Consider the following 21890-nt stretch of genomic DNA (forward strand, 5'->3'; position numbering starts at 1 on the left):
GTTACGGTGCGTCCTTGCCGCGACAAGATGGTTAGGTAAGTAGCCAGAGATGGAAAGAGGTATGATGCTGTTTGCCTGACAACCCAGAGACTAACTATTGTAGGTAGGCACCACTCCGGCCACCATGTCCGGGAGGTGGATGTTATCGCGACTTCTTTCTTTGCAGGAGGAGACGGCACAGGTTCTCCGGAAGATGAGGTATTGAAGCAGGATGAAGTGTCTCGCGCCACATCCACAGGGAAGGTCAAGAACTTGATACGCGTGGTCGTGTATGAAGGCGGCTTCAGCAAGATCAATTCATGCAATATGCATGGCATCCTTCCGTTCTATTCCATTGCGTTGGACACAGCAGTGCGTCTACCTACCGAGGTAGGCCATGAGAGCTGAAGGCATGGTCTTGAGATGTCTTGCCTCTGGTTTCTCCCGGAAGGTGACTATCGTCCAGTCCAGAGACAGGCAAGTCGTCATTGGTGAGATCAGCCGAGTAGGTCGACGTTTGGACATGCACTTATACAAGTAGTCTCTTATAAGGCTAAGAAAGGTATAGTGAATAGTATTTCCACGACACGTGGATGGAGCCAGGAAACCCTCGTCTGGTCATGCGCAGAGTTGGCTGATGCTTCTTAATAACCTTTTTTTATAGTCCCTGTCCCCGGCCGGCCTTTGGCGGGGATTAACCGGTCATGGTGGGACAGGTCTGTTCTTTTTGACGTACACGCGCATCGTCAAATCTTTGGGGAAAGGTACCCGAATGTCGGGTGAATCGACCAGCATAGGTAGCTGGTTGCTCTATCAGAAAAATCTCGGTATACGCCAGACAGATGGAAGTGGAAGAGGGACACTGCGAAGAAGGATAAGCCGGCCACGTCTCGATGCAATTCATTCACGTCGAATTTGTCGAAAATCAAAGATGCAGGGCCCCCTTCAACCAACGAACAGCCAGCGTCCAATAACAACCGTCTGACCCTGCTGTAATGAGGGGAACCGGCTATTATCACCGCACAGACGTCGCTCGAGACCCCTAAAAATAAGCCTAACCCGCATTGGGAGTGGGCCCTTGTTCAGTCATCATCAGATGGATGGCCCGTCCGTCTTATTCATCCGCCGCCCATCCTCACATAAATCTCACCAAACCACCGCTCGCTCGTTGCCTCAAGCAACTCAGCCGCACCGCTTTTCTCGATCCAGTCTAGTCAGCTCTCCGACCTGGCCCGACTTTTCTGTTTCCGCCCTTACTATCATCTCAAAGTCCGACCGACCGCCTTACGCTATTAGAGTCATGTCGCAGAAGAAGACGCCCTGCGCCACCTTTCCCTCCATTTCCCCTCCTCCTCTTCTTCGCGACATGGCCACTCCCGCCCACTGCTGTTGTTGCAGGTGCTGCTGGTGCTGCGCGCTACAACCTCCGCGTGACAATGACATCTCGTCAACTTACCCGAAAAGTTGCACTCTGAAGCACCAGTCTTCCTCTTACCCTGTACCGTAACTGTTGTTTCAGGAAAACCCGCCTCATTCCAAGCTCGACACAACGCTCATTCCCACCCGAAGCTGAGGGCCTCGTCTCATCTATCAGCCCTCCAGCAGAGATCGCAAATCTGGCCTCCGCCATCTCGGCGACTCGCAAAGAAACTCCCGAGCCTTCGACTACCCCCGCCTGCATAGTGTGCGACGCCAACCCAAGCTTCCATCATTTGCCACGGCCGAAGTATCAACATGTCGGGCCTCCCTCCCGGCTGGGAGTGGGACTACGATGGCACCCGCTGGTTTTACCGCTACAAGCCGAACGGCCACGTCCAGTTCCACTTTCCCAAGGAAGGCGATGAGTTTCCCGACTTCATTGACAACTTCGCTCCGGCACTTGAGCTCGCCCCCGAAGAGAAGCTGGAAAGCCAGCAACAGCTCAAGAGACGCACAACCATCGATGACGACCCCAAGTCCAAGATGCGCGCTACCGGCGGGCCTCTGTCCGATTTCGCCATGGACCGCAGTGGCTTCGGAGGGCCCCTAAACAACAACGACGACGACGGCGGCTTCTTCTTCCAACCAGAAAACTTCATGTATCTGGGCCCTGATGCATATATCGATATTAGTCCCGACGCCGACGAGGACGACCGGGACGCTCTTTCTCCCAAGAAGACCGCTGACGGCGACGCCGGCGGAAACAACATGAAGAACAAAGCACTTCTCGACGCCGTCGGCGAAACGTCAGGCGTGTCGCCTCTTCAGAGCGAGAACAACACCCCTTCCGTAGTCAACAGTGTGCCGGTTCAAGAAGCAATCGTCGTGCAGGGTGACATAGCAGCGAAGCCCCCCGTCGAACTCCCACTCCTCCGCGGGACTCAAGATCTCCCCAGCCCCACCAACGCTGTCGCAGCTTCCCCTGATGTTCCCCTTCTCGACTCCGTTGAAAAACCTCGCCCGGGACACTCTTCTACGTTCCAGCCGCCGCCCTGGGATCCTGTAGGGAACATGGCCGAGATGGCAACAGAGCATACTGCCCCAGCCCACATCGAGACCCATCCAGACCCCGTAGAAATGGCTGATAATGCCGTACTAGCCCCCATAGAGACGCGAATCGTCGACTTTGGCATTGCCGAACTGCCCGAACGCACAAGTCCTTCAGAGCCCAGGCCGCCAGCCCAATCAACTCACGATCTCCTTCACCAAACCAATATGAGTGACAAAGCTTTGTACGGGGCAACATTTGGGACAGGATCAAGACCCCAGAAATCGTCGCTACCCAGCGCATCACAAGCCTCTCCAGGTTTCCATCCCGAGGCTGTGCAACCCGGGCCTAGGCCTGGCAGCTCGCCCTCCCCAAAAGCTTCCCAGCAGACCCAAAAGCTGCCTGCAGATGCCAACAACAATACGTTCGCTATCAAGGGAAAACCTTCGAATCCAGTAGCCCGCCAAAGCCAGTATCAGCCCTATGCTCCTGGTGTGACAAGCAGCGTGACTCAGGCTCAGTCAAGCAGAGAGCCTACCTTCAAGCCCCGAGACCAAAGCAACTCTTTGTCGAGAGAAATGTCGTTGATGATGGGCCCGCGCCCCAGCCTCGATCAAGCAAGCATGCCGTCCGTTCTGCAGCCTCCGCAAGTGCCACCCAAAGTCCCGTTTCAACCCAACCAGCCCTCACCACATCAAGACGCAGGCCCGGCATCACTGTCGATGAACCCGAGTAGCACTCAAGGATCAATTGCTGGCACAGGTGTTGGCCAATCCCTAGGGAGGGGTTCGCATGGCGGTTTACAGCATGTCCCGTCGGTGCTGAAGCCGGCGAGGGGGCAACTACAAGGCCAATCTCAGCAATCTCTGCCTCTGCCGCCCCCTTCTGCTGCTCAAGGGCCAAGCAATCCAAGGCACCCCATCTCGGGCACCTCGCCTTCGTCTCAACTGACTTCCCAAGCCCCTACCGACCGGATCGCAGAGAACGCATTGCGGTATACGGCCTTTCAGCCCGGGGGTGTGAATACTCAAGAATCCCATGTATTTCAGGCAACTCAACGTCCAGCTTTGCCTCAATCTCAGTCCCAATTTCTCCCTCCAACTCGTGGTCCCGAGTTACCTCTTGCGCTTCGGCCCCAGGCTCACAGAGTCGAAACAGCGCCTCAACAGTCGTCGACAGACCAGCAACAGCCTCCCTTGTCCCATTATGGGTTGTCCAACAGATCCGCGCCACCCTTGCCTGACTTCTTGCAGCGCCCCAGAGCTCAGAGCGACGTACGCCAGCAGCAAAGCTCGTCCAGACAAAATCGGGCATACTTGGAATTCGCGCTCAATAGTGTAACGAGGGGCATACAGTCGTTGGATCCTTCTTCGCCGCCGCCAAACCTTGAATTAGCACGCCAAACATCGTATGCTTCTAGTGAAGTCTCGTCCCTTGGCCCACCGACGGGTGGCCAGTCTTCCGCGTCTCTACAAACACCTTCGCCCCTAGAGAGTGAGGGCAGACGCTCATCGTCTGGCTTCCTTCTTGGAACCTATTCCGACTCCTCGTCAAGATCCACTACAGGTCCTGCCGGCCAGAGCGTTCCCGTACGACCTGTAGGCTCGAGGCCTGCGTCTTTTTCTGGGCTACCCCCAATCGCACAAACAGAAGCTGCTAAACAAACAACAAGCCGACATTTTTCCGTGGTACCCCAGAAGATTCCTATTTCCATTTCGACTAGCAACATCCAGCAAGTATCTGGTCAACAAACACCCGGCAGCGCGAGTTCGCCAGCATCGAGTCGCCGTCACTCTTTGCCTCCCGATAATTTGGCCAGTCTTGCGGCCCGGCCTCCTTCTCAAGGACCATCACCTGGACAGCATCGACTGTCTGGCCAAAGCCATGGTCAACCTTATATTCCGTTTGCTCAAGTCCAATGCTCCGGTCCAGTTGACGCGATCACATCTGTTTCTCATAACGTTTCCAGGCCTAAACCATTGCCTGGTTCACAGCCACCATTCCCGAGTGAAAACCAGCATCCGACCCCGCCTCCACTCGGTTCGCAACCACCGTACCCAGCTGAGAACGGCCGTTCAACCGCCCAATCTCTATCAGAGCGACCAATGCGCCCCACAGTAATACCGCCCTCGCAGCATATGTATGGCTCAACGAGCCCCTCGACACCTATCAGGTCTCCGGGGCATGTCCTACATTCTATCCAAGAGCACTTAGAAAACGACAATTCTACAGGCACACCTCCAGCAGCCTCCATAAGTCTTACTTCTCGAGAGAACCGCCGCTATTCTCAAGGTTCTAGTCTGAATTTGTCGACCGGATCTGCTTATCCTTCATCTGCCGAGTCCTCCCGAGGCTACAACGCTGAAAGGCTGATGAACCAAGCAGCCCAGAGTCAGGCGAACGTACAAAAGCCCATATCCGAACCTCTCCGATCGATGAACTCTGCTAGCCTGCCGTCTCATCCAGATTACTCGCCGGTGGCAAACAATCCTTTTCAGCCTTACTCACCCATCAACATAAGCGGCTCACCATTTCAAAATGTTGTGCGCCCGGGATCGACGCCACCAGTCATGCAAACCTCGACAAGGGACAAAGACAAAGGAGGTTGGCTTTCCAAGTTAATAAAGAGCAACAAGGCATCGGTCCTCCAAAAACAGCCAACACCATCCCCGCAGCAGCAAAAGTTCCGAACAGCACATAACCCACCCCAGGTCGCTCCTCCGCCGTCCAATATCCTGCCGCAGCAGCAGCAGCAGCAATTTCAAAGACTACAATACCAGCCACCAGCTGCACCGCCGATAAATATGCACAACCCGCACGGCCGAGCTGATACCCATCTTCACGATAAAGTCGTCGATAAACCGGCCGCCTCAATTGCAGCTGACAGTCCAGAAGGGTCTATGTTGGGCCATGTTGCTGCCGTTCCAACCAATCTGTCAACAAAACTAGTCGACGAGACCGTGTCTCAAAGCAAAGGCTTCAGCAGCTCTCACCAACCTTTCCACAGGCAAGATCCTCCGTTTCAACAGAAGCCGTACTCAGCTACAACGCCGCAATTTAGCACAGAAGTTGCGGTTCAACAACCAAACGAGGTGGAAGAGCGACCAACAACTGTGCCGCCTGTCGGACTGGTCCCGCCCACAGGACCGTCCAAAGACCAGACCGTTGACAACTTATCAGATGCTGCATCAGTTTCTACCATGGACGTCTCGGAGGTACAGATACAACCAGTTTTGAAACCGCAACTGGTGACTATTGGAAAACAAGCCATCGTCCACTCAAAACAGCAGCCAGACTCTCTAGTCCAGGCTGCCACCCTAATGCAGAAGCCTCAACTGCCATCCACGATACACACACATAACGAGGCGAGGGTTCCTGCAGAGAGCGACTTTTTTGTAGCGCCCCTCTTTTCAAAGCCTCATTCACAGACGGCTGTGAGTCCTGTCCCGGTCAATGAAGGGCCTGGACCGCAAGATAAGTGGGCAAAAAGTTCTGCGGTCGACTACTCTGGGGATGACTGGGGCGACGACCCATGGGACTACAGATAAAACATACTAGCAAGTGTATCCAGACGGAGATGTCGTGGGCTCTTGCACACGCTTATTGTGTGTGTTGGTATCACAGGCATGGTGACCTGCAAAGAACTGGTGACGGATAATAAGGGATAATGGTTTCTGTAATGCGTAACGAAGAAAAGCAGCCACCGTGGGCTGAGACAAGTGCCACACTGCACCGCACCACGCTACATCTGGCAAGTACCTACAAGTAGGTAGTTTCAATACAAGAATCTTCCACTTGAAGAACTCTTTTTGTAAACTCTACTGCTTAAGTGCTGCTGCAGCTGCATCTATCTATACTGCTTAAGTGTGTCTGTCGCTGCTACTTGAGCGCCGCCGTCTCCACCTTTGCTGTGTAGCTGTTTAGTTTCTTTATTAGAAGGGCGATGACCTTGGTCGAGTTGTGACGGATAATCGGGGCACTGGTTCAATTGTACGTATTAAAGCAAAGGTTGGTTGCCTGTTTGAAACGCAGTACGACTATATATAGCCACCGCCGCGGTGGATACCTCGGGCGGTAGAGGAGCTTATTAGAGATAGGCCCGGCATCGCAACACATTTACCAGACGTCACATCGGCTGCATGAGCTTCCTCTTCCTGCTTCTGCTGAGCTGGAAGACAAGTTGTTATCTACTGTTTGCACAGCACAGGCTGCTTGTGTGTTTTAGGACTTGGATCAGCACGGATACTACAGGCACCAACCCAAAGAGGACAAGGAAGGGTACGGTGATGAAGAGGAGGAGCGCAAAGTGAATCATGAGGAGGAATATGGGTACCATGAGGGATGTGATGAGTACTTTGATAGTAGATCCGGTAAGTATGATAATGAAGAGTATGATAACGGATACAGTGATGAGTACGACAATGATGGTTGTTAAGCATACTCCATCGGCCACGGCCGAAACGGCCCGGTAGAAGCCCAAGGTAACGGTCAAAGATCAGTCTATCCGACCCTCCCTTTTGTGGTTGTAGATAATCCAAACTCTCCGTGAACAGGTGGTAAAAGATTGAATACTTTCTTGGCCAGACTCCTTTGCTTGCTTTAATCATGACCAAGTTCACACCGTTGTCTTTTTGAGCACTTGAGCTTACCATGGTAATAGTTTGGGAAAGGGAAAAACAATGAGTGCTATGTTTCGTCGTCGGCTTTCAAAATCTCGCCGTTGAGTCTTTCTTTGTGATTACATTGTTATACTCGACCCTTGCCCTCGAGCATCAATAGGCCCAGGGCACAAACCGCCTTTGTGGGCTTCCCGATGGCTTCGAGGCTTTGATGGCGACTGGACTGGCGAGAACAACTCCCTTAATGCTGTTACTGAGATGGAAGCACCGGAAGACTATATAATCAAGACCGCAGACTCGACCGTACAGTTCCATGTTTCCTCATCAACAAAGTCTGTATACAGAAGCAACGAAGAGCATCTTTTCTTTCATAATCTCGTGGTATTTAGCGTCCAACTGGTATCGGACATCATCACGAGCCTGACGACAATAGACGGCGCAAAAGAAAATGTCATCGCCCGGCTCCTCCAACGACTCCCTCGCGGACCTCATCCGCGACGCGCTCGTCGGGGTCTATAATAGCTCACCCGCCGACTGGCACGAGTTCGAGTGCGCCGCGCTTGACGCGCTCGCCAAGATGAGCAACGAGATCGCGAAGGCGGCGGCGGCGATGGAAGAGGACGTTGATATGCCGGACGCCGAGGACGACGAAGACGAAGACGACGGTGACGGTGACGGTAACAATGACAGTGACGACGAGGACGACGAGGACGACGACAGCGGCAGCGCACCCGGCCCTAGCGGCTCTGGCGGCGCCGGCCAGCGAGGTAAGGGCGGTGGACGCGGTGGACGTGGTGGACGCGGTGGACGCGGTGGGCGTGGTGGGCGTGGTGGGCGTGGTGGGCGCGTCTTTCGCTGCCCTTTCGCCGGCTGCGATAAGTCGTACACGGCCGCATGGACGCGCACTCGGGTAAGCCCCCCCTTTCCCCTATCTGATATTATTCTGAAGGCAAACTCGGGAAGGAACAGAATGTGTCTGCTGACCATGGTTCATGATATAGCACATCAAGGACAAGCACCCCGATCAACCGGTGCCGCCCTTCATCGACCCATGAAGCGGGTCAGGTTATGGAGTTATCTAGTAGAATGCATGGCGCGCCGAGGTTTCACGCGGGCCGGAAAAGTGAAGACAGCTGGCTTCGTTCCAGCGAATGCTACTTGGGCAGCTGGGGGGGGGGGGGGGGGGTCGGTAAGTCTGTGATACAAGGTAGCAAGCTGACCTTTGATGTAAGAGCCGGTTGATATGTGCAACGATATTTTTTATCTTTCAGAGCCTTCTTGATCCTAGAATTTGAAAGCTAAATAGCCCTGTGCTTGATATCCAATCACAGCGGGAGATGAGAGAAATACATCGCCGGAATGTGTGATACTACATCTTCCCAGGAAGCTGACCGAAGTAAACGATGAAGTGAGTCCAAGGGCTCCGCGCCGGCTTTACGATGATTTGAACACTTAATTTCTATGAAAATTTGTTCCTGCTGATGATTCGGATTGAAGTGAAAGATGCTTGGGAGAGAACTTTTTGGTCTGAAAGGATGTTACAGTTGACTTTCACAATACATCGGATGAACAGGTCACGTCTACTGTTCAACGTTGTCTGCGTACGCTACACACGTCACAAGAGCCGCCACTCGATCTCCCCAACATTTAGTCAAGAGACTAGTAGGAGAAATCTAGGCACCAGCCGCTTCCACCCACTCTTGATCCTGACGAGGTGTTCTTCTTAGCGCCCGCACAGGTAAGACATGTAGGCCCCCAATCTCACCCACTAGCGGTGCTTTCTTGGATCGTACTGCATAATAAGCGCAGGTGGGAACGAGGAGGTCACCAGTTTGGGAACGCCGCTGCAATGCCCTGCTGTGCGGCCTGTCAATGTTTACAGCACGCACACCAACCCCCCACTTCATCCATAACTGATTCTGCATCTTGCTTACCCGCCCCTTTCGACGCCAGGCTTAATCTCCAGCTTTAAATGTCTGATACGAATGTTGGGGTTGGAATTCATAGCTTTGTATCGAATGCCAATTCAACCGAAGTGATCCTGCAGCCATGATTCACAACGGCCGCCAAGCGCATGCCATAGGCAGGAGCATTAGCGATTACTAGCATGCACCGTTGAATCGGAACTTGGAAGTAAGGTTGTGTGTTAGCCACGATGTAACGCTAAAATAGCATTGCGGAGCCTATGCTCGCGCTATTCCGGCCTACGATCTTGCCGACGATCCTGCCCGGTGGCGCCTTGCCCGTGCTTATCACAATTGCGCTGTGGCATCCTCTCCCAAAGCATTTGTTGACCGAGTTGACAACAGATGCGCTCTTTTGTTGCGTTGTCACTGGTCAGATCGATAGAGGGGAGAGGAGCATCTTGAATTAAGTCCCTAATATGCCGACTTTTTTTTGGTCCGGGAAGCCGGTAGCGAGAATGGTGAACTTGAAGAGTTCTCGAGAGTTTGCAATAATAAAGCTCAAGCATGAGGAGAGTAGGTGCTTCTGTAGTACACCCTCATTACACTTCTCTTCCCGCCTTATTGGTTATTGAGAAACGAATAAAGCAGACCATGATAGAGGTAGGCCCGGGGTGCTGGCATGCTGTCAGAGCCGTCCCAGCTGCTGGCATACTTGACACTTGGTAGGGGGCTGAATCCCATGGCCGTTAGCTTGGATGCTGTTGTTGGCTAGCGCAGATGCGATCCTCTTCTTGCCCTCGACTTACTGGGTGGCTGAATGCTGGATCAAGAGCGGGTTTGAATAGCCAGACTCAGCAGGCGACTAATGGATGCCTGTCAGTCCTGTCAGTCCTGCATGTGACATTGTAGGATAACTGAGACCTACATATATGATCTTCAGCCCCCCATTGTTTCTTTACCATAGTCGTTATCCGAGTTTCTTCAATAAGCAATTTGCTACTTTCCCACGTTTCGTCCACATCGACACTTTCGGATATGGAGAGCTTTTCTTCGCTCTGGCTCTATCTCGGCATTCTCGTCGTGCCGGGCTTGCTCTTCTCCTCGTTCCGCCGCTTCTCACTATGGACCAGCCGCAGGGGCGAAGACGACAAGGCACGTCAGAAGCGCACTAGGTTCCCCGGCCCCAAACAGTATCCTATTGTCGGACGCGTCCATGACTTGCCCAGATTCGGCATGTGGCTCAAGCTCAAGGAGTGGGCGGACGAATTCGGACCAATTTACCAGACGAGCATGCTTGGCCAGAAGTTTGTCGTCATTTCAGATGAGAAGATGGCGCAAGAGGTTCTGATCAAAGATGGGAACAACTTCGCGGGCCGGCCTCAGCTTAGAGCTCTTATCGACCACAAGCTAGGACCCACGTATTCTGCATTAATGGACCGTAACGGTAAGTGGTTTTTGTATAGACCAAGTACACGGCTAGGAGGTGATTACTGACACTTACACCTTATTCCTTGGGTAGAAACATGGAAATACCAGCGGAAATGGGTTCACGCTGCCATGGCAGCCGCCCACCAGCACCACTTTTACGGGCACATCGACAACGAGGTCAAACGGTGGCTAGTGACTCTCCTGCTGGACCCTGAGAAGTTCCATAGCAACACCCGCGAGATGACAGGCCGTATCATGAGCCGCCTTTCTTGGGATGACTCCACACAAGGGAAAGCCTACGGGGACAGCGCTCTTGAGACACTGACGCGAATGTCAGTTTCAGGTCCCATTGTCAACACCATCACGCCACTGTGGCATCTCGCAGACTTTGTCCGGTACAACCCATGGCGCAAATTCGAAGTCAACAGAGTCAATAACCAGCGCGCGTGGTGGTTGCAGTCGTTCCGTCTTGCCAAAGCAAGGTTCCGGAAAGGCGACTTGCCCGTGGACACTTGGGCATATAGGTACTTTGAACAATTGGAGGCCGGCGGAAATAAGACGCTGGAGCAAGACGGGAAGGAGGAGGACTTTGCCGCCTGCATGCTCGGGTTCCAGTGTCTTGTGGGGGTAGTGACCATCTCCGGGCCCTTGCAATTCTTCTTGATGTGCATGGCGCTTCACCCCGAGTGGCTGAAGAAGTGTCAAGATGAGATCGACAGGGCCTGTGGCGATAGGATGCCAACCCGGGATGACTTTGCCCAGCTGCCGACTGTAAGGGCGTGCTTGAAGGAGACTCTTCGATGGAGATCTGGAGTCCCTCTCGGTAAGTCAGACTGACAGCAGAGCATGTTCGATGACAAGACTTGGGAACTGACAGATTTGTACAGGGGTTCCTCACCAGTGCGAGAAGGATTCTGAGTTCCAAAGTGTCCGGATTGAAAAAGGCACCATCATCCTTGCTTGCGAATGGTATTCCATGCCCACCTGTATTTTAACAAAGCATTGCTGACACGAGTTCCGTAGGAACATCAACCGCGACCCCGAAAGGTACCCTGACTACGATAACTATCGTCCAGATCGCTACCTAGACCCGAGCTTTCCCACCTACCAGGAACCCTTGACGCGCTATCCGAATTTCCGCGATGGCGTAGGTATGCACACATTCGGATGGGGTCGCCGGACCTGCCTGGGCCAGACCCTCGTCGACGATGAAATGTTCATCGCGGGAGCGGGCGTGTGCTGGGCGTTCGATATGGGGCTGAAGAAGTGCCCGGCTACCGGCGAAGACGTGACTTTCGATACCCAAGCGACGAACTCGAATGTCATTCTCGAGCCGTTGCCTTTCCCCATGCAATTCAAGATAAGGAGTCCAGAAAGGGCAAAACGAGTTCTGGATGAATATAACAAGGCTCGGGAAACCTTGCGAGTCTAGGGTCGGGGGGTTCGAGAGATGTGAGACAATCCGAACGAAAGCTTGCTTGATAATCTATCGTCTTGTTCTTGAGCAGACCCCGGTTGAATGAGAAGTATTTAAGTATCCATTCAGCGCATTGATAGTACTCATTTACTGCTTCTTCCTGTAAACATCCCCAGTCCTCTCGATCTCGAAGTTGACGTCCTTGCCCCGGCCCTCCTTTTCGTATTGTCTAACGAGTGGCAGAACATGCTTTCCGAATTGTTCAATCTCCTCATCATAGTGCAAGAAAGCTGTCAAAACAAGGTGAACCCCGAGACTCTTCAAGAGGACCAAACGCTCGGCGACCTGCTCCTTCGTTCCAATGAGTTTTGTCTTGAAGCCGTCATTGTACTGTACGAGGTCGTCAAACTTGCTGTCGGCCCACATGCCTTTCTTATTGGAGGTGCTGGCCCCAGCCTGCTGAACAGAGTCGCGGAAGGCGTTAACGGCTTCTTTGTCAGCCTGACCCTGGATCTCTTGCAGCACTTGGACGGCCTCCTGCTCGGTCTCGCGGACGATGACGAAGCCGTTGACGGCAAAGCGGACCTCATTTTCGCGACCGACCTTGGCGGCGCGAGCCTTGACATCCTCTATTTGGGCGCGGAACCCGTCGAGGTCATTGCCGTTCATAAAGTACCAGTCGCTGACTTCGGCGCCATTGTTCCGAGCGTCGTCACTGTTGCCACCCTGGAAGATCTCTGGGTGCGGCTTCTGTATTGGCTTTGGGTTGAGTGCGTAGTTTCGGTAGCGGTAGAAGTCGCCGCCGAAGGTAAATCCAGTGTCATCTGGTGCGGTCCAGATACCCTTTAGGCAGCGAATGAACTCGTTGCTGCGGCGGTAGCGCTCGGCGTGCTCTAGCCACCACTCACCGATGGCTGTGAACTCGCCCTTGAACCAGCCACTGACAATGTTCACGGCGATGCGGCCGTTGCTGTAGTGGTCGATGCTAGCAATCTGCTTCGCCACCGTCGTTGGATTCCAGGGTCCGGGAAGGATAGCGGCAATTACTTTGATAGTGTCCGTGGCTTGGAGAATCGCCTGGGAGAACGATACGGACTCGTGCTGGTTTGCGGCACCATATCCGGAAGTGAATCGGATCTGGGTCAGGCCGTATTCGATGCCAGCCTTCTCCGCCGCCTTGGCGTACTTGACGTTGCTTGCTAGATCCCAGTTGGTCTTCTGGGGGATTTTGCTGATGATCAGGCCCCCTGAAACATTCGGGATCCAGTAACTAATCAAGAGGTCAGTGATCGGTGTATGATTCTTTTGAGACAATAAAGCTTACGCGAAGAGTAATCTGTCAGCTTCGGTATTGAGGGGATGCGGTTGAGCTGACATCTTGACAAATGACGAACAGCCAGCCCAAGAGTAGAATGTCAATAATAGATGCGCGGATACCTGTGAGCTTCTGAGGCAATTCGCTCTAGATGCCAGTTATAGTGATTTTGAAAGCAGCGCTCAAATTGAAGAATTATCCAGATTTTGTGGACCGAACACAGGCTGTTGCGCAGTGGCTATGCGTAGACTGTGGTGTTCAGGCATCTGACATATTATAAGATAATCAGGTTACAGTATGGCGAGCTTGTTCAATTAGTTTTTCTGTCATCATGGAAGACTGAGTGATCGACATCTCGCAGGAAGGTCCGGTTGGAGGAGCTGCATCACTGATCGGATATTAAGCTATGGCGTGATCTTGGATTGCAACGACAGATGCATGTCAAAGTTCAGATAGATGCGTTTTAACCCAATCATGGAATGCCACGGCACATAACGGCAGATAGAAAGCCGATCGATACAGTTGCTCCTCTTAATCAACCTCTCTCTGAGGCAATCACATCATTATGGGCACAATGGCGAGCCTGAGAATTCGCAACTGATTGGGGGACGAAGGCCGTACGATGGACCCAGCGAAAGTTTCCGTCTCTTTGTTTCTTCCAATTACTCCACCTCGTCCAAGATCTTCGAGGCTAGGAAAAAGCAGCAAGATGATTCATGAACGGTAGAGAGACGTTGTAGTATTCTGACGACCTGCGTGTGGGGTCGATACTACCCCATCCATCACTCTATTGCTCTAAAGAATGACGCGAAGTGTGATTCCCATGAGATCTGCAAACCTTATCCGAATACTTGCTTCAGCTAATTAGTTGATGGCGACTCTGAGATTTAGTGTCTCCGAGCCTTTTGTTTTTCTATGTGGTTAGGGATCAATGTAACCAAGTTCTAGAGAACTGTTAAGTTTGAAGAGCACTGTCAATACTCGTCATCTTTCCGCTTGCCTTGAGTCTTCGAGCAGTTTTGAGGTGGCACAAAACGCCGTACTTCCCCTTTTTCATCTCGCTATTGCTCCATGAACTGCATGCGACCAAAATTCCTCGTCGAAAACTAGTTATTCACAATGCCTCCCTATCTTTCAGCCCAAAATGGGGCAAATGAGACAGGAATCGAGCCCTTGAGGGCCGAGAAGACTGTACAAAGCTCTGAAACGGTTCAAATCAATGCATCTCGGGTTCCCGTACCGAGACCACTTCCCACCGCAGCAGTAAGTTTGTTATTCGGCCAGCGAAACTGCTTCAATGCCTCAGATGAATCGGCTTCTGACCTCCAATATTTCAGACTTCGCTGCCCATTGGGGCTTTCTCGACGACCTTGACAACACTTTCGCTTAGCTTGATGGAATGGCGGGGAGTCACTACTACCAATGTCTACATCGCTAATTTCTTCTTCCTCGCCGCGTTTGGACTCCTGATCTCGGCTCAATGGGAGCTTACTGCTGGAAATGGCTTCGGCTACAGCGTCTTCAGCGCCTTCGGTATGTCGCTTTGGAACAAATCTGGATTTTGCAACTCATTAATACTCACGCATATGATAGGACTATTCTACGCGGGCTACGGAGCCATCTTGACTCCTTCATTCGGGGTGGCTGCTGCATACGGCGATGACGTTCAGCAGCTCAACAATGCATTGGGTCTTTTCATGATTAGTGAGCCATGAAACGTACAGATTTTCCGGATGGGACTGACTATATTGCTTTTGAACAGTCTGGAGTGTTTTCGTTCTCGCATATTTGGTCGCATCTCTCCCGACGAACATTGTTTACATCTTGATATTTGTCTTCGTAGAACTCGCCTTTATGACTGTCGCTGCGAGTTACTTTGCTGCAGCAGATGGCAACCATACTGCCTCAATCGGACTAAAGAAGACTGGCGGCGTCTTCGCCTTTCTTGCGGGGCTTGTTGGGTGGTGAGACTGATTGACACTTTCAGGAAACTGGACAGCTAACATCTCTAGGTATCTAACTTTTCACCTACTGCTGAAGGACTCGGTACTGGAGCTACCATTAGGAGACACGTCTCAGTATTTTCCAAAGACACGGAAGAATATAGAATGATGGCGTCCTAGGATAACAAACATAAGTTCTTGGGGAGGGGAAGGGGGCTGGTTATTTCGATTAATCACGGAACATTAAAGTTTATGATGTTATATCTTGGTCAATATCTCTCATCATGGATCAAGGAAGCTGTACGCTACATTATTCAACTAGTAACTAGATAGCCCAGTATATGCTGATTATGTAACGCAGCTGAATACTTGCCTAGAGTACAGTCCGTTGCGTTGGCAGCGTCCAAAACCTAAAAATGTCTGTGCACCCAAGTTCCCTCTTGAATATCTAAACCACCTCTATCTTATTAATTCTAAAATAAGTCTTAAAAGATTCTTTATATACAAAAGTATATACACAGTATTCTTTTACTTATTTAGACTTTTTTTAATAGAGATATAGGTTTTAGAAGCTGCTAACGCAACGCGAGGGTTTTGGACGCTGTTAATGCAACAGTTGCGCTGGTAGCGTCCAAGCCAATCAGAGGTCAATAATATTCTCCACTCCTGGCCTCTGATTGGCTATAACTGGACGCTGCCAATGTAACAGACTGTACATAATTCTAAGTAAGCCTACATTAGGCTTGTTGCCTAAATGGCTGAAATTTCATCAGCTAGCAGTATCAATAACATTTAACCACCTCCAACTACACATTTATAACATCTGTCTAGAAGCAGTAGAGGTACCTAAGAAAGTGGTAGAAGTACAACATTGTACATACGTATCCTACAAAACTGGAAGTATCAATACATGCAGTAAAGAGCTGAAGGTGTGACATTGGAGCAACGCACCAGTAGCGATTGCGACATATCACAACCTACTTGCGTCAATGACAGGGAGCATCGGTGATCATCGCTCAGTCGGCCTTCCGATAGTATAAGGGGTCGAACTCCATTGCTCAAGCTCGTTAAATTCGCATCGTATCAAAAGGCTTTAAATAGGCAATCTTCAGCTTCGCAAAACCTTTACACATGGTCCTTGATTGCAGACTTTTCTCCCCAAGCATTGATTGTTTCTCTTCTTGTCATATCATCCAACTACTAGGGATATAGGATTCAACATACTTCAACGTATCTGTTCAAGTCTGTGCTCGAGCCGGATACGATGAGCAGCAACGCCCACGACGTGCCCTCAACAGACCCCAAGGTCTACGATGAGTACAAGACAAGATGGCCAGACCTCCCAACCGACGAGACCGGGTGGCTGCAGCGATCTCAGGAGATTGCAGACATTCTTGCACGAGATGCCGCACTACGTGAGAGAGAGAATAAGTCACCTCGGGCTGAGATTGCGCTTCTGAAACATTCTGGACTGTTGAAGGTCCTTGGCTGGAAGAAGTACGGTGGCGGCGAGCAGCCGTGGAGCGTTGGCTATAAGGTTATTCGCACAGTCGCGAAAGGAGATGGGTAAGGATGGACCTAATTGACACACTTCCGTGTTCTGACTAGCAGTTCTAGTTCAATTGGAATGCTCTTGGGTTATCACTTGCTCTGGTCAACTACAGCAAACGTCCTTGGAAGCCCAGAGCAAGCAGACCGCTTTCAAGATCTAATTATCTCTAACAATTACTTCGTCGGAGGAGCAGTGAACCCTAGAGACAGTGACCACAGGATCACTTCGGACGGCGACAAAATCATCTTCAACGGTCTCAAGCATTTCAACACAGGCGGTGTCATTTCTGATTTGACAGTGCTCGAAGGTGTGTTGGAGGGCACGGAAGATCATCTATACGCTATCGTGAAGACGGACCAGGCAGGGGTCAGATTTCTCCATAATTGGGATAACGTCGGACTACGTCTCAGCGAATCCGGAAGCGTCGTTATTGATAACGTCACAGCGCCTTGGGCTGACGCCCTGGGATGGGATGCTAGCAAAAAGAAGCCAGACCCCTCAATTCTGAGCATCCCATTCGCGACTCTGCTTCTGCCGACGTAGGTTTCTTGTGGAATGCGGATACTTGACGGTATCTGATGCTATGTCTTAGGATTCAATTGGTTTTCAGTAACTTCTACATCGGCATCGCCTGGGGTGCTTTGGACTTTGCCTCGGCCTACACCAAACGGAACACACGTGCTTGGCCTTTTGGCGGTGATGTAAGTATCCGTTGTAGAACTTTGCTGGGAAGACAGGCACTGAAATTCACATAAAGAACAAGGAGAAAGCAGTGGATGAGTTCTACGTTCTCTCAACCTACGGCAACTTCTTTGCCCATCTTCGCGCCGCTGAAGCGTTGGCCGACAAGGCTGGTCTTGAGATCGACAAACTGTACAGAAGCTCAGGAGACCCGTCAGAGAGGGCAAACGTAACTGCGGAGGCTCGAGGAGAGGCGGCTGAGTGGGTTGCAAGCGTGAAGGTGACCGCGACAGACACAGGCCTGCGGGTGACAGCAGGCGTCTTTGAAGTCACCGGGGCGAGGGCTACAGCGACGGAAGTTGGCCTGGACAGGTTTTGGAGGGATATCCGTACACACAGTTTGCACGACCCGGTGGCTTTTAAGAACCGGGAGTTGGGAAGGTATCAGCTTCTAGGTGAGATCCCCGAGCCTACCTGGTACACCTGAGGGATAAGGGGAAATAGAATGTTGGAGAGTTTATGATCTCTTTTCAATAAATGAATAGTTTTACTGCTGTAGATCATGTTTCAAATGTACTCTCCCAGCTGCGTTGTATGCCCATTGTGTTTGTAACAAGCATACGCATAATCAGCTCTAGCTGGTGACACGATCCTTATGAATTGTTCCTGCCGGGACATAGGATCAAACCGCAGTCAAGTTACTGGGAAAAGGCTATGGCTTAAAAGCCGAAAAAGGCTTTGTGTTGTCTGCTGGAGGTTAATCTATGTGTGTACTCTTTACCAACAGACGCAGCGGTGCTCCTAATGTGCATACTTATATGATAAATCCCAATGTCCCCTCGAGATAAGCCGGCTTTAGGCTGAAGCAATACTTCAAAGATAAACGCCAGACACTCTCCTCATTTACTATGTGAACTTTGTGAAACTGTTATTCCACCGAATAGCCAGTATGTCAGGTTAAGCTGGAAGTAAATGGAATCGGGGCAAGATTAAGAATGCGTCTTCTTCTCCCAGCTGCAATCATAAGTTAGTTTGTCTCGAACCAGCTTTGCGACACGTTCTCATAACTCACAGGTCAAGGAAAAGCTTCCACAAGATGGAGAAAAGAATGCCTTGCAGACCGTTGGCAAGAATTCGAGTCTTGAGGCCACGCCCAAGGAAACCGAGGAACCCGTCCCGCTGGATGACAAGCTTTGCTGCCTTTGCTACGTATGGGAGCAAGAGGAAGTCAGTAAAATGACCCATGTTCATCAGATAGATAAGGAGAGTAAGGATAAATGAAAGGCAGACTGACAGTAGGACACTTGGGTGTCGTTGACCTGCCGGTAAGTTTTCACTACTCTAAGGGAATTCGACACAGAGTCCGAGATGATCGAAGCGCAAAACCCGATGAAAGCCAGGCGGAGAAGCCATAAGAATAATTGGCCCTTTTCCGGCTCAGGGATGTTGGCGGAGAGGTAGTTGTACTATGGTAGTCGGTAAGTCACCGCTGCACATGTAGCGGCTGGGATTGATCTGCTTACTGTTCCAAACCAGGGGTAATGCCCAACGAATGTCGCTGCGGCTGTTGCAAAGGCACCCCACCATAAGCTTCCAACGCCATGCGTCTTGATACGCTTGCGGAGGATCGCGGTACCCTTGGAGCCTTGAGCCTGCAGTGTGGTCTTGAGAGTATCGATGGGCGTCAGGATCATGCGGAAAGCAGCAGCGCTTCATAACAAAATCCGGTTAGTTTTGTATCGGCACAGTTGTGAATGGCTCACTACCGGTAAGCTTAGACTAACCAAAGAGAAGCGAAGATTGTTTTGATGAGCGTAGGCAGCTGGTTCATGAAGGAATTCGACTCAAGGAGGGCAAGAATGCCGGCATTGGCAGCGGTGTCGCCGAACCTAGATACGGGTCCTATCGTTACGAAGGTTAGTCCGCATGCACCCGATTAAAGAGATAGCACGAACAGGCCGCGCATATATGTGCTTAGGAATTTACCTTGAATGAGGGCAGCCCCAATACCCTGGTAGTATCTTCGCACTCCACCATCCTGATAAAGAGTGCTGACAGCCTCTTGGAATCCAGTCCCGAATCGGTACTGATAGTTCATGATCGTCCTTATAGGCTATGCAAGATCCTGGGTTAGCAATAGCCGCCCCATAACAAGACTATACGCTATGCGGGTGAGCTATCAAAAAGTGCATACGTACCATGAGAGTCAACACTTGCAAGACCATAGCCGCAGCACCGCTCAACCCACCACCGAGGGCCCTTTTAAGTGCTGCTTTGAGATCAAACTGCATCGAAGTTAGCTGCTGGGCCGAGAGATGTATACGAAACAGCTGAGCGACTCACATTTGTGTCCTTGGCATCAATCCAGCCTTTGATAAAGATGCCCAAGCAGAAAATCGCAAGGACGATCCAAAAAGCTCTCCACAGCCACCAACCGGTCGTGCGCTTATTTTCTCCCTCCTCATCCTGAGATGCGATCAAAGGAACCTGTTCTGCGTCTTCGTGTTCCCCACTGCGGTCGTCGTCGTCACCCCGATCCCGGGCATGTTGCTGGTTTGTCTCGTCCTCGGCGGACGTCCCCAGTAGCGGGGTCCGCTCATCCGAGGGTTTCCTCTGGCTTTCTAAATCTCTTTGAGCTGCCATGGTCTCAACGCAAAGCAACGAGATTGCTGGCTGGGTGATATGGTTTCTGAAGGTGTTCCAGTGGAGTTGTCAGTGGTGAGTTCGGCACTCGGACTCTTACTAATTGATAGCGGTTTCGCTATCGCGTACATGCGGGGCGTTATCGCGTGCTTTGAAATCCGACGGGGCGGTCTTTGCTTACGCCACAATGATCTTCAGCCACATAGTTATCAAGTCGACAGGGAAAGGTTGAGATGATCTGAGTCTTAGCATCATCATATTCATGCAGAGTCAGTTGGCTCGAGATCTTGTCTTCACTTCCCAATTCTTTGATCTAATACAGAGTTTTAGGAGTTGGCTCAAATCTACCGCAGCTGCCTTTTCCTTAGAACATCATATAGTGATTCGCCAATTGTGACAGTTCCCCTTTGGCTTGGGACCTCATGCCCGTCTCCACTCATAATGAGCGGACGGCATGGCAGATGAACTAAGAAGATAGCTCGAGATTATGTAGCCAAAGTGAAGTTGTGTAATAATCTGCTATCTCACCGTTCTATTCACTTAATTACTTGAAGTTTTTCGGACTCTAATGGCTGCAAACCACCATGCTAATCTGCTTGTTGATAGCACGCCACCGAAAGCAATTTATCTCTTCCCTTACCGAAGTTGGAAGGTGGAAGGAAGGTGGAAGTTGTTTGAGAATCACTGCGCCACAGAAGCAATTGTTGATTGGCCGATAAGCGTTGTTGTCAAGCTTTTGATGACCCCGCCAATATATCCTTCAGTAGGTAAACAAGTCGCCAGATTTTCCTCCTGAAGGGATCCGGAAAAGTCAAGCAGCGCTATCCTATGGCGTTGTCGTCCTGAAACAGTGAAAACACACCATGGTTTGTACTGTCAGGGTTTCAGGGGGCAAAGCACGAGGCCATGCTGACCACAATCGACACATAGCCAACCTTACAAGATAATCAGCAGTTGCCCATGCGCACCCGCATGGAACTTTTCATCCGACGAAAACAACAAGAGATCATATCCAAGTTGGAAGAAGTAGACGGAACACATTTTCGAACAGATGAATGGGAGCGGCCCGATGACGGCGGGGGAGGTCGGACTTGCGTCCTGCAGGATGGCAAGGTTTTCGAAAAGGCGGGCGTGAATATCAGTATCGTGCATGGGAAGCTTGACAGGGCGGCGATCGAAAAGATGCGGCAAAATCACAAAAGGTTGCCCGCGGATGATCAAGACTTGGGGTTTTACGCACTAGGCCTGAGCATGGTCGTTCATCCCAGAAATCCAATGGCGCCGACAGTACATATGAACGGCCGATATTTCGAGACCGTCCGATCGGATGGATTAGCGCAAACGGCATGGTTCGGCGGTGGCAGCGACCTGACACCCAGCTATCTGTTCGACGATGACGCTGAACATTTTCACAGAACCCTGAAGAAGGCGTGCGATGAACACGATCCCGCATATTACCCTAGGTTCAAAAAGTGGTGTGACGAGTACTTCAACATCAAGCATAGGGACGAAAGGAGGGGCATTGGCGGCATCTTCTTTGACGACCTCGATGAAGATTGTGTGGACCTTGAAAAAGGTTTCGCTTTTGCTCAATCGGCCATGGACGCCCTTCTGCCAGCATACATTCCTATCGTCGAGAAGAGGAAGGATATGCCGTTCAACGACCAGGAGAAGGAATGGCAACAGATCAGAAGGGGACGGTACGTCGAGTTCAACCTTGTGCATGATCGGGGAACAGCGTTCGGTCTGAATGTTCCCGGTTCGAGGGTTGAGAGCATCCTCATCAGTCTTCCGATAACGGCGCAGTGGAGATACATGCACGATGAGCCGGACTCTGACAGCCCGGAAGGGAAACTTCTCGAAGTTCTCAGGAAGCCCAAAGAATGGGTTTGAAGTTTACCAGACTTTTTGCAGCGCGGAGGTTGACGTTGAACCTGTC

General features: G+C 51.3%; 8 protein-coding genes across 8 annotated transcripts; 6 read left to right on the plus strand and 2 right to left on the minus strand.

Annotated features, from left to right (window-relative positions):
* Window positions 1-1600: 1600 nt before the first annotated feature.
* On the plus strand, window positions 1601-6242 carry LY79DRAFT_137234 (uncharacterized protein). The gene has a single exon (XM_060550921.1). The coding sequence runs from the start codon at window positions 1714-1716 to the stop codon at window positions 5992-5994; it is 4281 nt and encodes a 1426-aa protein (XP_060419868.1). The 5' UTR covers window positions 1601-1713; the 3' UTR covers window positions 5995-6242.
* A 1271-nt stretch (window positions 6243-7513) lies between these two features.
* LY79DRAFT_664994 (uncharacterized protein) lies at window positions 7514-8120 on the plus strand (the record flags this gene model as incomplete). The annotated part of the gene is made up of 2 exons (XM_060562997.1): window positions 7514-7975; window positions 8067-8120. The coding sequence occupies 2 exons, from the start codon at window positions 7514-7516 to the stop codon at window positions 8118-8120; spliced, it is 516 nt and encodes a 171-aa protein (XP_060419869.1).
* Window positions 8121-10007: 1887 nt separating this feature from the next.
* Window positions 10008-11832, plus strand: LY79DRAFT_504888 (cytochrome P450; the record flags this gene model as incomplete). Its single annotated transcript, XM_060553556.1, has 4 exons — window positions 10008-10416; window positions 10492-11223; window positions 11288-11369; window positions 11424-11832. The coding sequence occupies 4 exons, from the start codon at window positions 10008-10010 to the stop codon at window positions 11830-11832; spliced, it is 1632 nt and encodes a 543-aa protein (XP_060419870.1).
* Window positions 11833-11964: 132 nt separating this feature from the next.
* Window positions 11965-13194, minus strand: LY79DRAFT_664996 (methanesulfonate monooxygenase; the record flags this gene model as incomplete). Its single annotated transcript, XM_060562998.1, has 2 exons — window positions 11965-13087; window positions 13142-13194. 2 exons carry the CDS (start codon window positions 13192-13194, stop codon window positions 11965-11967), a joined length of 1176 nt encoding a protein of 391 aa, XP_060419871.1.
* A 621-nt stretch (window positions 13195-13815) lies between these two features.
* LY79DRAFT_534655 (GPR1/FUN34/yaaH family-domain-containing protein) lies at window positions 13816-15454 on the plus strand. Its single transcript, XM_060556452.1, has 5 exons — window positions 13816-14395; window positions 14470-14665; window positions 14726-14836; window positions 14895-15096; window positions 15145-15454. The coding sequence occupies exons 1-5, from the start codon at window positions 14252-14254 to the stop codon at window positions 15242-15244; spliced, it is 753 nt and encodes a 250-aa protein (XP_060419872.1). The 5' UTR covers window positions 13816-14251; the 3' UTR covers window positions 15245-15454.
* Window positions 15455-16108: 654 nt separating this feature from the next.
* On the plus strand, window positions 16109-17829 carry LY79DRAFT_534658 (acyl-CoA dehydrogenase domain-containing protein). Its single transcript, XM_060556453.1, has 4 exons — window positions 16109-16641; window positions 16693-17166; window positions 17220-17328; window positions 17385-17829. The coding sequence occupies exons 1-4, from the start codon at window positions 16340-16342 to the stop codon at window positions 17793-17795; spliced, it is 1296 nt and encodes a 431-aa protein (XP_060419873.1). The 5' UTR covers window positions 16109-16339; the 3' UTR covers window positions 17796-17829.
* LY79DRAFT_534664 (mitochondrial carrier domain-containing protein) lies at window positions 17830-20023 on the minus strand. Its single transcript, XM_060556454.1, has 8 exons — window positions 19652-20023; window positions 19507-19593; window positions 19295-19421; window positions 19093-19210; window positions 18832-19018; window positions 18603-18774; window positions 18381-18513; window positions 17830-18322 (listed from the first exon to the last, which is right to left on the minus strand). Exons 1-8 carry the CDS (start codon window positions 19949-19951, stop codon window positions 18298-18300), a joined length of 1149 nt encoding a protein of 382 aa, XP_060419874.1. The 5' UTR covers window positions 19952-20023; the 3' UTR covers window positions 17830-18297.
* On the plus strand, window positions 19950-21844 carry LY79DRAFT_586077 (coproporphyrinogen III oxidase; the record flags this gene model as incomplete). Its single annotated transcript, XM_060560579.1, has 3 exons — window positions 19950-19952; window positions 20882-21426; window positions 21457-21844. 3 exons carry the CDS (start codon window positions 19950-19952, stop codon window positions 21842-21844), a joined length of 936 nt encoding a protein of 311 aa, XP_060419875.1.
* Window positions 21845-21890: the final 46 nt, after the last annotated feature.

The sequence above is a fragment of the Colletotrichum navitas genome, assembly GCF_030913465.1.
Source record: "Colletotrichum navitas strain CBS 125086 chromosome Unknown LY79scaffold_2, whole genome shotgun sequence".
Classification (NCBI taxonomy): domain Eukaryota; kingdom Fungi; phylum Ascomycota; class Sordariomycetes; order Glomerellales; family Glomerellaceae; genus Colletotrichum; species Colletotrichum navitas.

What these genes read in the sequence shown, in the direction of transcription:
- LY79DRAFT_534658 (XM_060556453.1), top strand. Translation starts at nt 16,340, where the DNA reads ATGAGCAGCAACGCCCACGACGTGCCCTCAACAGACCCCAAGGTCTAC. An exon ending in ACAGTCGCGAAAGGAGATGG is followed by an intron (nt 16,642 to 16,692) that starts GTAAGGATGGAC and finishes TAGCAGTTCTAG; the next exon opens with TTCAATTGGAATGCTCTTGG. An exon ending in GCGACTCTGCTTCTGCCGAC is followed by an intron (nt 17,167 to 17,219) that starts GTAGGTTTCTTG and finishes GCTATGTCTTAG; the next exon opens with GATTCAATTGGTTTTCAGTA.
- LY79DRAFT_137234 (XM_060550921.1), top strand. Translation starts at nt 1,714, where the DNA reads ATGTCGGGCCTCCCTCCCGGCTGGGAGTGGGACTACGATGGCACCCGC.
- LY79DRAFT_534664 (XM_060556454.1), bottom strand. Translation starts at nt 19,951, where the DNA reads ATGGCAGCTCAAAGAGATTTAGAAAGCCAGAGGAAACCCTCGGATGAG. An exon ending in ACAATCTTCGCTTCTCTTTG is followed by an intron (nt 19,019 to 19,092) that starts GTTAGTCTAAGC and finishes TTTGTTATGAAG; the next exon opens with CGCTGCTGCTTTCCGCATGA. An exon ending in TGGAAGCTTTTCCTTGACCT is followed by an intron (nt 18,323 to 18,380) that starts GTGAGTTATGAG and finishes TTATGATTGCAG; the next exon opens with CTGGGAGAAGAAGACGCATT.
- LY79DRAFT_534655 (XM_060556452.1), top strand. Translation starts at nt 14,252, where the DNA reads ATGCCTCCCTATCTTTCAGCCCAAAATGGGGCAAATGAGACAGGAATC. An exon ending in GACCACTTCCCACCGCAGCA is followed by an intron (nt 14,396 to 14,469) that starts GTAAGTTTGTTA and finishes CCAATATTTCAG; the next exon opens with ACTTCGCTGCCCATTGGGGC. An exon ending in CAGCGTCTTCAGCGCCTTCG is followed by an intron (nt 14,666 to 14,725) that starts GTATGTCGCTTT and finishes CGCATATGATAG; the next exon opens with GACTATTCTACGCGGGCTAC.